This window comes from Poecile atricapillus, chromosome 1, assembly GCF_030490865.1.
Source record: "Poecile atricapillus isolate bPoeAtr1 chromosome 1, bPoeAtr1.hap1, whole genome shotgun sequence".
Classification (NCBI taxonomy): domain Eukaryota; kingdom Metazoa; phylum Chordata; class Aves; order Passeriformes; family Paridae; genus Poecile; species Poecile atricapillus.
The window spans coordinates 176,832,422-176,846,002 of NC_081249.1; the positions used below are offsets into that span (position 1 = coordinate 176,832,422).

The 13,581-nt window shown below is 44.8% G+C and overlaps 1 protein-coding gene across 3 annotated transcripts in view; it reads right to left on the bottom strand.

Moving 5' to 3' along the window:
• Nucleotides 1-11,161: 11,161 nt before the first annotated feature.
• Nucleotides 11,162-13,581, bottom strand: part of KIAA0586 (KIAA0586 ortholog) — a 67,171-nt gene continuing 64,751 nt past the window's right edge. For all 3 annotated transcript variants that reach the window (XM_058860748.1, XM_058860729.1, XM_058860721.1), the window contains one exon: nucleotides 11,162-11,528. In XM_058860748.1, coding sequence (XP_058716731.1) covers nucleotides 11,383-11,528 — 146 coding nt within the window. In that variant the 3' untranslated portion in view covers nucleotides 11,162-11,382. The remainder of the gene's footprint in view (nucleotides 11,529-13,581) is intronic.

Consider the following 13,581-nt stretch of genomic DNA (forward strand, 5'->3'; position numbering starts at 1 on the left):
GAGGCACAACATGTATTGCATCCACACACACCAGCACAGTCTGAGGGCTGAAATCCTACACCCACCAGTATGAGGGAGGAAAAGTTATCAGATTAAAGATCAGCAAGATTTAAGGACTGGTAGAGCATTTATCACAGTGGGTTTTGCACTCATCTGCTTTATGTACTCAACCAAGATTTACTTGGAGTTGTCACTATTTGGGCTCTGAGGAGGAAACAAGCTGACTCCTTCTCCTTTCTCATCCACTAAGACATCTGAGCCTATGCCTAAATTTACTCAAGAGAAGGGGCTCATTGAAGCTGGTACAAGTATTCTTATATTTAAATGTAGGGATGTAAATGTGGAGATTTAAAATATCTTGTGAAATTCAAGCTTGGGCACAGTAACTCAAAATACTTCCGTATTTCTAAGCTTGTCCCCAGCCCTGCTCCTTTCAGAGCTTCTTTCACATTACTCAAAACATTTGCACACTTAAGTTTTCCATTTGGTGTGGATAAATTTTCCATTGGGTGTCAGTTTTACCAGCAGCAGCAGCCACCCAAACAATTCAAATACTCCCAGGGACATGGAAAACCAGTATTGGATCAGGTGCTTGGGTTGCATCAGAAATTTATGCGTTACTTTTACCTAACCCTAAACTAGCCAAAATCCAAGGACTCTTTTCTTCAGGTCATAGAATCATGGAATATTCTGAGTTGGAAGGGCCCCACAAGGATCATTGAGTCCAACTCCAGCCCTGGGGAGCCTGTTCCAGTGCCCAGCCACCCTCTGAGTGAGAAACTTTTTCCACATATTCAAGTCCAAACCTCTTCCTAATATCCAAAAATCTTTATCCTAATATCCAGATGTTTCATTTGCCATGTGAAAATTAATTATCACAGTTCAATTCCCATTATATCAAACATCTTTTGGGAAAAAAACTAATCCAAGATGGTATTTTCCCTAACAGAAACACCTAGCAGGATGCAGAAATAGCTGTAAAAATAACAGATGAAGCACAACTGTCCTGCATCCATCTAAGTTTGTGCCACGTTTCTGGTGGTGGCCACGGCACAGGGAAAATCCAACCTGTGACAACTGCCTTGCATTTCCTGAAAACCACATCAATTCCCAGCTCATTTCTTCACGTGAGCACTGCCTTTCCAAGCCATCTCAGAGCTCACAAAATGCTCTTGCAGAGAGGAATGGACAAGGAACTTTTTAAAGGCTTTGCAAGAAGACCATGCCTGGAAACACAGATTGGTTCTTCTCTGCTTCTCTTTAGGAGCAGCATTCCCAGGCTGCATTTCCAAGAGGTTTTTGGTTTTACAGCTGTCATGACAGCAATTTTCTCAGCTTTGCAAGGTTCCCTCATATCCTGTTTGAACTGGCTTATCTCTGTTTAGAAGCCATGTTCCTACACGGCGTTTTTCAGGAACAGATGTTCCAGCTGATCCCGCATTGAAGCACTCAACATATTTCACGGCCCCATTTTGAAACAATTAGCCTGTCACTGCTGAAAGAAACCTAATGCTTGGCTACTTGTTCACTTTGGAAATTAAAAAAAAAAAAAAAAAAAGATTAATAAAAAAAGAAGACATCAGGAATAATCCATGATTTATACTTTTCCCAAATATGCCAAGATGCTCTAAATTTACAGCTCGTTAAAATGGCAGCATGTTGTGTTTCAGCTGCTGGTCCCAAGATTTGTTATCTGGAGAAAAAGATCTTTGGGCAGAGCAGCTGGCAAAGAGCTCTAACAGCCCCAAAAGTGACCAAAAAAAAAAAAAAAAAAAGAAAAAAGAAGTAAGAAGAATCTTTATTTACACAAATTAAAAGCTAATGGGTTAGTGAGGAGTGTTTAGAGCAATGGGATCTGTAGCTTTTGGGCCACAGGCTGCTGTCAACACACCCAATTTACTGTGCAATACAAGGCAGCCTAATTAAGAAGTCCTTGATGGAGTCATAGAATCCTAGAATTATTTGAGTTGGAAGAGACCTTAATGCTCATCCAGGTCAAACCCTCTGCCATGGCAGGGACACCTTCCACTATCCCAGGCTGCTCCAAGCCCTGACCAGCCTGGCCTTGGACACTTCCAGGGATGGGGCAGCCACAGCTTCTCTGGGCAGATGCTGTGGGTTGCAAACACCCAGCAGAGCAGCACAGACCCATGGCTGGGATTCCAGTCATCTGCAGGCAACAGCTTGGGAACCATCCAGGCACAGACCCAGGGAACAGCAAGATGCAGTAAATGGCTTTGGTGCCAAAAAAATCCCAAGGAGCCACAGGAGGATTTATATCAGGGAAGAATTTGATCCCCAACATTAAGCAGCAGTAATACCCACAAAAAAAGGAACTTGCAGGCTGCTGTAATAAAATGATCTCCTTTCCATCTCATTGAGATTCCACCAGCCTATTTCTACTTGGAGAAAGAGATCTCATGGTCATACAGATCCAGACCCAAAGGAGTGAGCACCCAGCACAGAGCCCATCTGCCACCAACACACACCCCCTGCTTATCCCTGCCTGCTTGGCACCTTCTGGTGCCATTTGTAACCTTGTGTACCTTTGTAACCTGCTCCTTGTCAGCTCCTTCTTTTTTCTTGGAGCAACCTGGTCTAGTGGAAGGTGTCCCTGCCCATGGCAGGGGGTTGGAATGAGATGATCTTTAAGGTCCCTTCCAACCCAAACCCAAATCATTCCAAATGGTTCCCCGTGTCTACCTTTCCCTTCAGAGGGATGGGGGTGTGTGAGCCAGGCCCGAGCTGGCAGCCCCAAGGCTGACATTTCCTGGCCAGCATGGGGTGCAGTAACGAGGAAGGCGGCAACAACCGAGCTTCCAGCACGGAGCAGCTGCCAGGCCACGTGTCCCTGCTGACACACAGCCTGGCAAGGACAGGTCCAGTCTGCCAGGACCAGGCTGAGCAGGAACAGCATCTCCAGGAGCAGGCTGAGAGCCCAGGCAGGAAGAGCATCTCCGGTGACAGCTCACTAGTGGCAGACGGAGATAGGAGACGAGACGAGGGTCAGGAGAGGCATTGCAACAACCACGAGCCTCAATTAACTGAAAACATCAGAGGCTGCCTGAAATAAAGCTCTTTCTCATATCAGCTGACACTCAAGGCAACTCCATTTTTGATCATCAAAGCAAAACCGAAAAGCTTTTGCTCTTTGCAATTGCTCACAGACCTTTGCTGGGAAGTCATCCTGCCACTCGCCAGTTTAGGGAGAGAAATGTTTTCTCAGGCTCCTGGAAGGATCACAGAGCCCAGACATGCCAGAGCCATTCCCTGGTATTATATATGTGTAGCAGATGCAAAACTCATTTCATAAGTGTATTTTACTCTCAAGCAGGGAGTAGCTGAACTAAGGACAAGAGTGGAGCAGTCAAATGCTTGTATGGAGTCCTCTGGGCCACTGCTAATTCCAAGTAGAGATTTAGCAGCCAACACTCCTCAAAGAAATGTTGGAAGATGAGGTTTGCTCACTTAGAGGCTCTCAGGACAATGGTTCTAGTGGAAAATGACCACTGGGGTGGTCATCTCTACCAGCCCCGATCCCAACCATCCAGGGATGTGGGGAATGAACAGAAAAACCCACCTTGCCCCAGAGGAGGAGTCTCCAAGAGCAGAGGTGGCTCATATCCTAGAAAGCCTGTTCCAAAAACCACAGTGGGATAGCAGAGGTGTGGACACCAAATTCCCACCAAATGGAATCCCACTCCCAGCAGAGCCACAGCAACAGGACTCCTGTCTGGCCTTACTTGTTACATACAGAAAAATAGTTCAGCACTGAAAGGCAAAGCATGGATCCCCAAGGAATATTTCTCCAACATTCAGCACTGATTAAAGTGAATTTGGGTGCCCCATGCCCCCCAGACTGGCCTTCTGCCTCTGGGTTCTTGCACATAGCTGGGGGTGCAGCAGGCTGAATTACTGGGGTTATCGTTCTTGGCTGGGTATTTCTAGCTCTGGTGAGGCACTGCCAGAGCTCAGCTCACTAATTCACCTCCATGTAAATATGATTATTTTAAATGAACTCCAGATGAGGCTTAACTGTAAAAACATCTCCAGTTTTTGTAGCGTTTTTAAGTGTTCGGCTCCGAGTTGTTTTCGTTACGGCAAGAACTTAGCCTTTCTTCAGCTTACAAAGAATATTTTCAGAATTAATGATGCCCAACACCCCCCAACTGGAACACGAAAAGTCACAAGTCTGAAAATTAAGCTGCAGCAGGATTTCACGGTCAGGATTTTCCCTTTCTTAGCCAACCATTCCTTTCCTCACAAACAGGAATGCTTTCAGCTTTCAGAGCCAAGCTGAAGAGAAACGAAAACAGTAAGAGGTATTCACTTGGCTGCATTTCTTTGAGTGTTTCTGGTGCAGGGTTCCCATTACAGCTTGTGAGGAGAAGTGGCAGAAAAACACTGTGTATACATGGGAAGGGTTGTACTTTCTCTGAACAGACACGTTTCCAGGAGGCGGCAGATGAAAGAACTGCTGGTACTTCAGACAGGGGAAAATAACATCTTGCCAGTTGTGTTTATTTGTAGGGCCCCGTGATTTATGCCTTCCCATTTGTAAAGGGGTTGAGAGAGATGGATCACGTGGGCTCTGTTTAGATAATCCCCGAGGAAATTTGGAGTACATCAAGCGGGGAGAGATGGGGTTTGTTCTCGTAGATGAGAGAGGCTGGGAAGCAGCAGGGAGATGTGAGATTTCCTCAAGATCCTGGAATGAAGTTCAAGGCTCTGATTTTCTGAGAAGATTGAGTGTGGGTTGTGAGAATGAAGCAATTAAGATAAGAACACAAGTAGTTCAGGGTAGGCAGGGACGAACAGCTCTTTGCTGTTATTTACTGGCCCTGTGCAGAGAAAAACAAGGAGTTATTCTCTCAAAGACCTTTACCTGTCACATACAAGGAGAAGATGCAAAACTGTTGCTCCAAGCATGAAAGTGGAATCTGTCACCCTCTGACTCACACTCCTGCTCTTTTTTTCCCCATAAGAATGCTTCTTTGTGGTGTGGTCCCCATCTCAGCCCTTTGGACCCTCCTGGATTCAGCAGGACTTGCAGAAATCAGCCACTATTGTCTATATAAAAAACCTAAACAAAACCACTGGCATTTCACACCCTGAAAAACATTCTTGCCACAGTTAGAGGAGGCAAGAATGAGACTGCTTTTAGAAAGAAAGCACTTACAGCAAAGATGAGTTCAGTTAATTGATCTGGGGAAACAAAACAAAGCAAAAGGCCAGGCTGGATGGAGCTTGCAGCAACCTGGGCTAGAGGAATGTGTCCCTAGATTGGAACTGGATGGTCTTTAAGGTCCCTTTGAATTCTGTGACTCAAAACAAAATCAGCTGCTCAAAGAGGCAACAGCTCAGCAGCCCCAGCACAGGAAATCCCCCTCAGCTTTGAGCTGCAGAGCTTAAGGGCCAGAGGAACCCCTGAGTCTCCAGCACCTGGCACGGTGCTGCCTGCAAAGCTGCTTTAAACACTCGGCATTAGCAGCCCTAAGAGCTCTTGAAGCAGTTGTTGGGTTTCACAGCGAGTGTTTGATCCGTGGCTCGGTGCCTGCTGCTCTGCCATAGGTGCTGATTAAGGGAGCTCAGCAGGGAAGGAGAGAGGGAAGATGGTGTTTGTGTGACAGATGCAGGATGCTGAATGCCCTTCGTCAAGGGCACATCAAACAGGAGCAGCACCATTTCCCAGACTGGCAGGAGAAAAAGAAGGGGGTAAAAAAAAAAAAAAAAGAAAAAAAAAAAGAAGACAGGATGACACTCACCCAGCCAAATCCTCTGTCACTGCAAGAAGCAGCTCCCAGAACCCATTAAAAATAAGCTCTAAGTCCTCATTTCAGCGGCAAGGTTTTTCCATGGTGATCAAACACTCAGCTCTCTAGGTGATAACAGGCTGCAGGGAAGTACAACTGCACCTGTATTAAGGAACAGGCACCGACCAGGGGAAACTTTTTCATCTGACAGTAACAAATTGGAGTGCTGAGACCTCCAGAAGAGCAGGGAACGACCCCAGTGCATCCCTGCCTGCGCCAGGTCAAGGCAATAGGAAGTTTTAGCAACCCTAATTTGCAAGGCTGGGCACCCCTGCCAGGAGAGAACAGAGCTGAGAGAGTGGTCTGAAGAGTCCAAGCTGCTGCCTTGTCTGCCCATGGTAAGCAGAATGAAGACTGGCACTGCTGGGAGCTCACTGCCTCCCTCTCAAACCTCCCTCCTGGGAGCTGCTCGGGCTTCCAGCTCATCAGCAGAGCAGGCAGCAGTGGCAGGATTGCTGCTTCTCAGGTGGGTTTAGTTTTTTGGGTTTTAGTAAAGTTCTTTGCTCAGCACCTGCTCAGCTCTTCATAGGAGTGTTTTTTATCTCTTCTTCCCAATTGTTTTTTTAGGAGCTGACCTAGACCTGCAACAGCCATTCCAGGGGCAAGAGCCCCACTGGCTTTTAGTTCAAGAAATTTCAGGGGCTTCACATCCCCCTTCAAGCTCCTCTACAACTTTGGTGCAGGATCTGCCAGCTTGGGAGCCTGGGGCCTTTGGGATGAAATCTGACCAGGACAGTGATTCTCTGCCCCAAATAAACTCTACAGAGGGGGTAAAAAAGCACCTCTTCCCAAAACAGCTCTTTCTTGCACTGGAAATATTGGAGAATCGTCTCCCTCATGATCAAGGCACTTCACAGGCTTCTGATCCCCTCCTTACTTGATTTTCTCTCCTTTCTCTATCTTAACCTAAATATGAAGTACTGCATAAAGAACAAAATAACCCCTGAGCTATAAGAATCCCCTTTCTGCACTCACCTCTCAAGGCAGAGGATGAGAGCTAAAGACAAAACCAGGCCTCCCCTTCTACCCAAAATACAACAAAAGCTGCAGACACGGATACAGGACTGTGGATTTGTGTTATTGACATCACAGGAACAAAGCCCAGGCCTTATTCTGGCCTCTGCTCAGTTGGCCACACCACCATACTGAGATTTCCATAATTTTATTTGGGATTTCTGGAAAAATCTTCTGTTGCAGTTCCCTGACCTGGCTCAAGGATGCCACAACATGGAGATTTGGATAAGGGATCTGGCCACATTCACAAGAGCAAAGAAGCAAAATCCCATCCAAGTCCTGGAGGGTTGGGGGAGGCATCCACACACAATCAAAAGAATGAATATTTTGAGGTAACTTATGAAAGACATGCATCTAAATCAGGAGTGCAGCAGAAAAAGGGGAATAAAAAAGAGATCTCCATAGGAACAACCCTGCCAACCAGGCAAATATCTCAGTGCTTATACAGAAGCTTTCAGTTCCACACACAAACCACCACGGGACACCTATGGGAAGGATGGATTTCCCATGTTGTAACAATCCCATAGGATGCAATCCTGCCCCCAGTGCTTGTGCAAAGTGTTAACAGAGAGCTGTTAAGCAGTTGCAGGGTTCCAGCTCTTCTGTGGCTGCATTTCAGATTGGAATCCAACAGAATTTTTGCACATGTGTCATTTTACACATCTGAGTGCTTAACCCACTGGGAGGAGGTTGGCACACACATCTTTACTCCATCAGGACAGGAATATTATCCTGTAGCAATTCATAAAGCACCTGGGAAGGTCAGCTCATGTTTTTAGCAGCTAATTTTGACAACTTCCATCTCTGAGCTATGAACAGAAATAACAAAAACCTCACTTTTATCCAATTTCCCACAATTCAGATAAGATGAAATTTTCTGCTTCTGATACTAAAAATCCAGGTAAGCTGAGCAGGGAAAGGTGACACCAGCTGGAGTCCTCTCCCAGAGGCAGTGCTGGCCTGGGAGCTGGGATCTCATGTCCACTGTGTCCATTCCATGCCAGGAATCTCATGTCCTACCACCCTCACCATACAGCAGCTCTCTTTTATCTTCAGGAAGGGGAGAAAAAGGGAAAAAAGCCATGAATTCTTGAGCACCTCACTTCCAAAATGCTAGATTTTCCTTATCAAAGTCAGAAAAAAGACTCTCTGCAAATATAAAAGCTTCTGACATTTCAGGTTCGTGCTTTCCTAGCACTGCCAGTCCAATCCATGAACAAACAGCCTCGTTCCAGTGCTTTCCAAATGTAAGACACGAGCAAACTTCACCAGGAATTCAATCAAACCAAAAAATAAAGCCAGGGGTTTGGATTCCACACTACAATCCTGAAATCCAATAACACCCTCCCTACCCCCTCACCTCTCTGCTGCTGAGATTTAACTGAAAAATAGAGCTGTATAGAGGTGGTTTTTTAATACTTTTCCTGGATGGAATTCTATTTGATGCTGTTAAGCTTTGATGACATACCCCAATGACTGGCTTGGAAGAAATCCATTTAGCAAGCTTGCAAATCACGCTGTTTCAGTTCCGTGAGTGCCCATGAGAAATGTGCATTTTCAATCGTAAAAGCTGTAGAAACAAAATGGAACTTGGAGACACAGACAGAAAAATTCCTTATCAAGGCTTGGCTGTGCTCACAGAACATGTGCTTACCATTTCCAACTCCGGAAAACTACTTACAGGAACCTGAAATACAAAACTGAATCCAAAAGTAAGAAATAGATAAATTTCTAGAAGATACGTTTAGGGTTTTTTTTTTCCATTTTAAAGTCAAAATGGAGACTCAGATAAAAACTAAAGCAACCCTCCCTCCTCCCCCTGGCTTTTCCTAGGAATATAAATAATTGTAATATGATCCATGCATGGAGTGCCAGATTTACAGAGGTTCCCTCATGTTTATGTGGCAGGAGACATTGTTTTGGGGAAGCCTGGAGGAAGGAAAAGCCAAGAGCTTGCACTTTTTTCACCTCTCTGAAATGCTCTTTGAATAGGAATGGCAGAGGTTGCAGTGGGGATGAAGGATTAGCAGATCCCACTGCCATCCATGGTGTAATCCCCACCAGCAGCACATCTTTGAAGCCAAGTGCCAAGAACCCAGAAGCTTCCAAAAAGATCAGTCAGTCACGACAAGCTGGGAGAGAACACAGCCCTATGGGGAATTTTTACAACTGACTGAAAATGGTATTCACTGGCCATTTCCTGACATATTTTCCTCAAAATTTCTCCACAGTTCAGTCAATGACAATGACAACACCTTTGATTAATTGCAAGAGAAGATAATTGGAACAAAATGTGAGATGCTCAGCATTGCAGACAATAAAACCCCACGCAGTAATTTTCCTGGGATTATGAGCTGATGGCCTCTCCCACTGGTTGGGCTGCCTCATCCTTTCCTAAATAGTCTCCTTGCCTGAGTATCCATCTGCTGCCTCCCATCCCATCCCCATCTCTCATCTGTCAGCTCTCTGCATGTTCTCAATTCAATTACTGCACTTTGTTTAGCAAAGCACAGTCCTGACCCAGCCTTGCAGCCCTGAGCACAGCAACAGCTCAACTGCTCTTTACACTGCAACAAAGGGGACCTGAATTCTTCCTCAGCTCCCTGAACCACCCAGGATACTGACTGAGCCTTGGAACACAGCTTCAGGAAGGTTTGCTCTTGCAGGAAAGCTTTAAGTTTAAAAAGCTCTTGCCCTCTCCACTGCATTTCTTTGTCCTCTCACTTGTTTTAGTGCAATCACTTGTCAGAGCAACCTACTGCAGAGTAAAAGAACATCTCCATCCTCCCCAGAGAAGCTTTTGTTTATACAAAGCATTGATTGGGTCAATAGTGTGATTTGAAGTGCAGTTCCTCAGAGAGCAGCAATGAACAGAACTGTGTAGATCCTCCTCACAGCACCAGAATGCTGAGAAGCAGCTCCCTGCTGGAGCAGGGCTTGTGGCATCACAGGCTGGAACCAGAGGTGCCACCTCACACACTGGATCTTAGGAAGAAATTCTTGACTCTGAGGGTGGTGAAGCCCTGGCACAGGTTGCCCAGTGGCTGCCCCATCCCTGGAAGTGTCCAAGGCCAGGGTGGATGGGGCTTGGAGCAACCTGGGATAGTGGAAGGAGTCCCTGCTCATGGTTGGAGCAAGATGGTCTTTGAGGTCCTTTCCAACCTAAACCATTCCATGGTTCTGTGATTCTCATTTGTGCTTTTCCTTTTTTAAAAAGTATTTTAAAAGTTCTCTTTTTAAAGTTTTTTTTTTCACAAAGCCTGACACTCTTTTACCTCCACACAATCTGCTATTTATGTGTCTGTCCCAACAGAGAAGAGCACAACTCTGCAAGGTGCTTAAGAGACACCCTGGAAAGCTGAATCCTGGGGATATTACTGACCTTGAAGGCTGAAGCTTTCTCTCTTTTTCCATTTACCCTTGCAGATGCTGCAGGAAATTAACTGAACCTCGTGGTCAATGGGATCAACATAAAGACAAAAGGAACTTCTCATATTTCTCTGTTAAGGAGAGATGAAATCGGTGCAGGGTCCAGAAAATGAGAGTAATGGGAACTGTTCACAGTCATGAGTATCTGCAACAACCAAGTGCCTCTCACAAGTGATGAGGAACAGAGCAAAAGTTTGCCTTGCTCAGAAAAGAGCTTATCTCCCAATTTTTCTACTGGAACATATCTGAATTCCTGTTTTTCACTTTGTTTGGGTGCTGTTTGGGACAGGTGATCCCACATTCCTCCTGGATCAACCATCTTGTCCTGATAGAGGCAACACAAAGGTGGAGCAGTCCCTGGAAGAGTGGCAGCACACTCTTGCTGTTAACCATTACTGTGGCATTCCCAGATGAGATTGTCATGATTCTGAAGGGCTGAGACTGCAGGAATTAATTCTGTCTCATGAGAAGGAAAAAAAAAAAATTACATCAGAACTGTAAAGAAACAGGCGTAATCACATAATCTCATTTGCATGCTTCAAGATGGGAAAAAATCTTTAAGGAAACAAACATGAAATGCTAAGAAATTCTTGTAAGTGTAAAAAAATAAATTCCTCATAACAACAATACCAACTCTAGAGGTCTTCACACATGGTTTTGAATTACTGGATTGTCATGGTGGTCTTCTAAGGATGAACAACCCTGATGATACCTAGAAACATATTTCTCTCTTAGACTTTGGTTCCAAATGCATTTCCCTTTGGCTCAATATTTTGACAGAACTGATGTGATATTGAGCCAAGAGGTTTGCCATAAGTGAAACACACTTTTGCAGTGGATTTTAATACCAATCACCTTCATATTCACATGTAATATGATAAATATTTAAAAGCCCTTGATATTCAACTCACAATTATTCTGAAAAAGCTGTATTTTATTTGCTTAAAAATAATTGATATATTTGCATACAGAATCATTTAAAATAATAACAAAATTATAAGAAAAATAGTAGAAAATAAACAGTACTGGAAGACTGTTATTTTGATGGAACAGCCATCACACTAGCCAGGCAAATGTACCAGTGACAACATTTTCAGAGAGAGATTGTCATGAACAGCCCTAAGCTTTAAAATGTGTCTGTCCCTGAAGAATCTGAATCTCCTTGTGCACTGCTCAGACTCTGTGTTCCATGATCTGTGTTGGTGGCAGGCAGCTGTACCGACACCCTTGCTGCAGAAAGATGTGGATTCAGACGAGGGGCAGCATCCTCTCCTAAAAAAAAGAAAAGAAAAAAGTAAAACTAAAGTCAGTATTTGGTGTCTGTGACAAATGACTGAACTCTGCTGAAGCCATCTCCATTTTCCATGGAAATTCAAGTCCCCAGACCCTTGCTGCCCACAGTTCTGAGGCACTCCAGAGAGTGCTGCTTTAGCCACAGAGCTCTCCTTAACCAAGGCTGACCAAGGGATGAATTTCTGTGCACACAGAATCACTGAATGGTTTGGGTTAGAAGGGAACTTCCTGACCAACTCCTGCCATGGCAGGGACTCCTTCCACTATCCCAGGCTGCTCCAAGCCCCATCCAACCTGGCCTGGAACACCTCAAGGGATGGGGCAGCCACAGCTTCTCTGGGCAATCTGTGCCAGGGCCTCCCCAGCTTCAAAGGGAAGAATTTCTTCCTAATCTCCAATTTAACCTTATTCTCTCTTAGTTTCAAGCCATTCCCCTTTGTCCTGTCAGTCCATGCCCTTGTCAAAAGTCCTTTTCCAGATTTTTTGGACACCCTTTAGGTACTGAAAGGACTGAGCTTTATATATATATAATATATACAAACACTGGGTTGTATTTACATACAGATACACCACACACACACATATATATCTCTAAAATCCTCAGTAGGCCCAGAATAATTTCTAATATGTATATACTGGTGTTTCTGGTTGAAAATGCATTGGAATGGGATCCATAGAAAAGCCATGGGCAAAGGTTAGTGTATTTAGCCAAAGGAAGGAGACCAGATGTATCAATTCATGGAGTAGGGAGAGGAAATCATGGATCAAGGTAGAGACAAAGAATGAAGGAACTCTGGAGAAATGGCACTGGGAGAATGGCACAACATTTACTCAACTACAGAAAGAGCATTTTGAGATTTCAGTTGTCCTGGGGGCATTTAAGTGCAGCAGCTACAAGCAAAACAAACATATCTGAGTCCATGTATAACAGCAAAGGCTGTCTTGGAGCTTGTTCTTATTCCAGTAAGCTCTAACAATTCTCCCTTCCTCTGTGATAGACTAGATAATTAAAGCACTATTTTCTCAATAAAACCAAAAAGTTAGGCTTTCTTTCACCCCAGTTAATTATCTACTATGTCACTAAAGCAGTCATCTGCATTCATCTGACTGGCAGCAAAGCATGCTTCGAATGGCTAATTAAAACAAAACCCCACTGCTAAAATAAAATTCCATCAGTGTTTTTCCTGCTAGAACAGCAGCCAGCAGCCTGGGAAGTCAAACACGAGTGAGGCCAAAGACAGTAAAGGCAGGACATGGAGTGACCTGTGCCAACACAGACTCTTGCTATTCAGGAAGGCAGCAGGAGCACAAGAGCATTTTTTGTGTCCTTGGGGAATCAGCACATCACCTGCAGAGGAAAAAGCTTGGGGAGACCTTAGAGCAGCTTTTCAGTACCTTTAGAGCAGCTTTCCAGTACCTAAGGGGGCTCTGAGAGAGCTGGAGAGGGATTTTCCACAAGGGTATGGAGTGATGGAACAAGGGGGAGTGGCTTTAAATTAATAAAGAGCAGAGTTAGGTGGGATATTGGGAAGAAAGTGTTGGTTGTGAGGGTGGGGAGCCCCCAGCACAGGGTGCCCAGAGAAGCTGTGGCTGCTCCATCCCTGGAAGTGTTCCAGAACAGGCTGGATGGGGCTTGGAGCCACCTGAGATAGTGGAAGGTGTCCCTGCTCATGGCAGGGGTTGGAATGAGATGAGCTTTAAAGTCCCTTCCAATCCAAAAACATTCTGGGATTTTGGGATTCCAGTCTGCAGCCGTGTTTGTGCCACACAGAGAGGCTGCTAAGAAGAAAAGCAAAGGGTTTGTTTGGTCAGACATGAAAATGACACAGAAAAGATGTGACTGTGCAATGCCCAAGGAAACCTAGCAAATCATCCTTTACTAAGGCCCCTCTCCAACACTAGATGTAGTTTGATGCTTTCAAAGCCTGACTTTCTTAATAATTTCCACAGTCATGTCACATTCCATGATGTCATTGTTTCAACAGCTGTTTTCAGGTTTGTTGAAAAAAAAAGGGAAGAAAAAAAAGGAAAA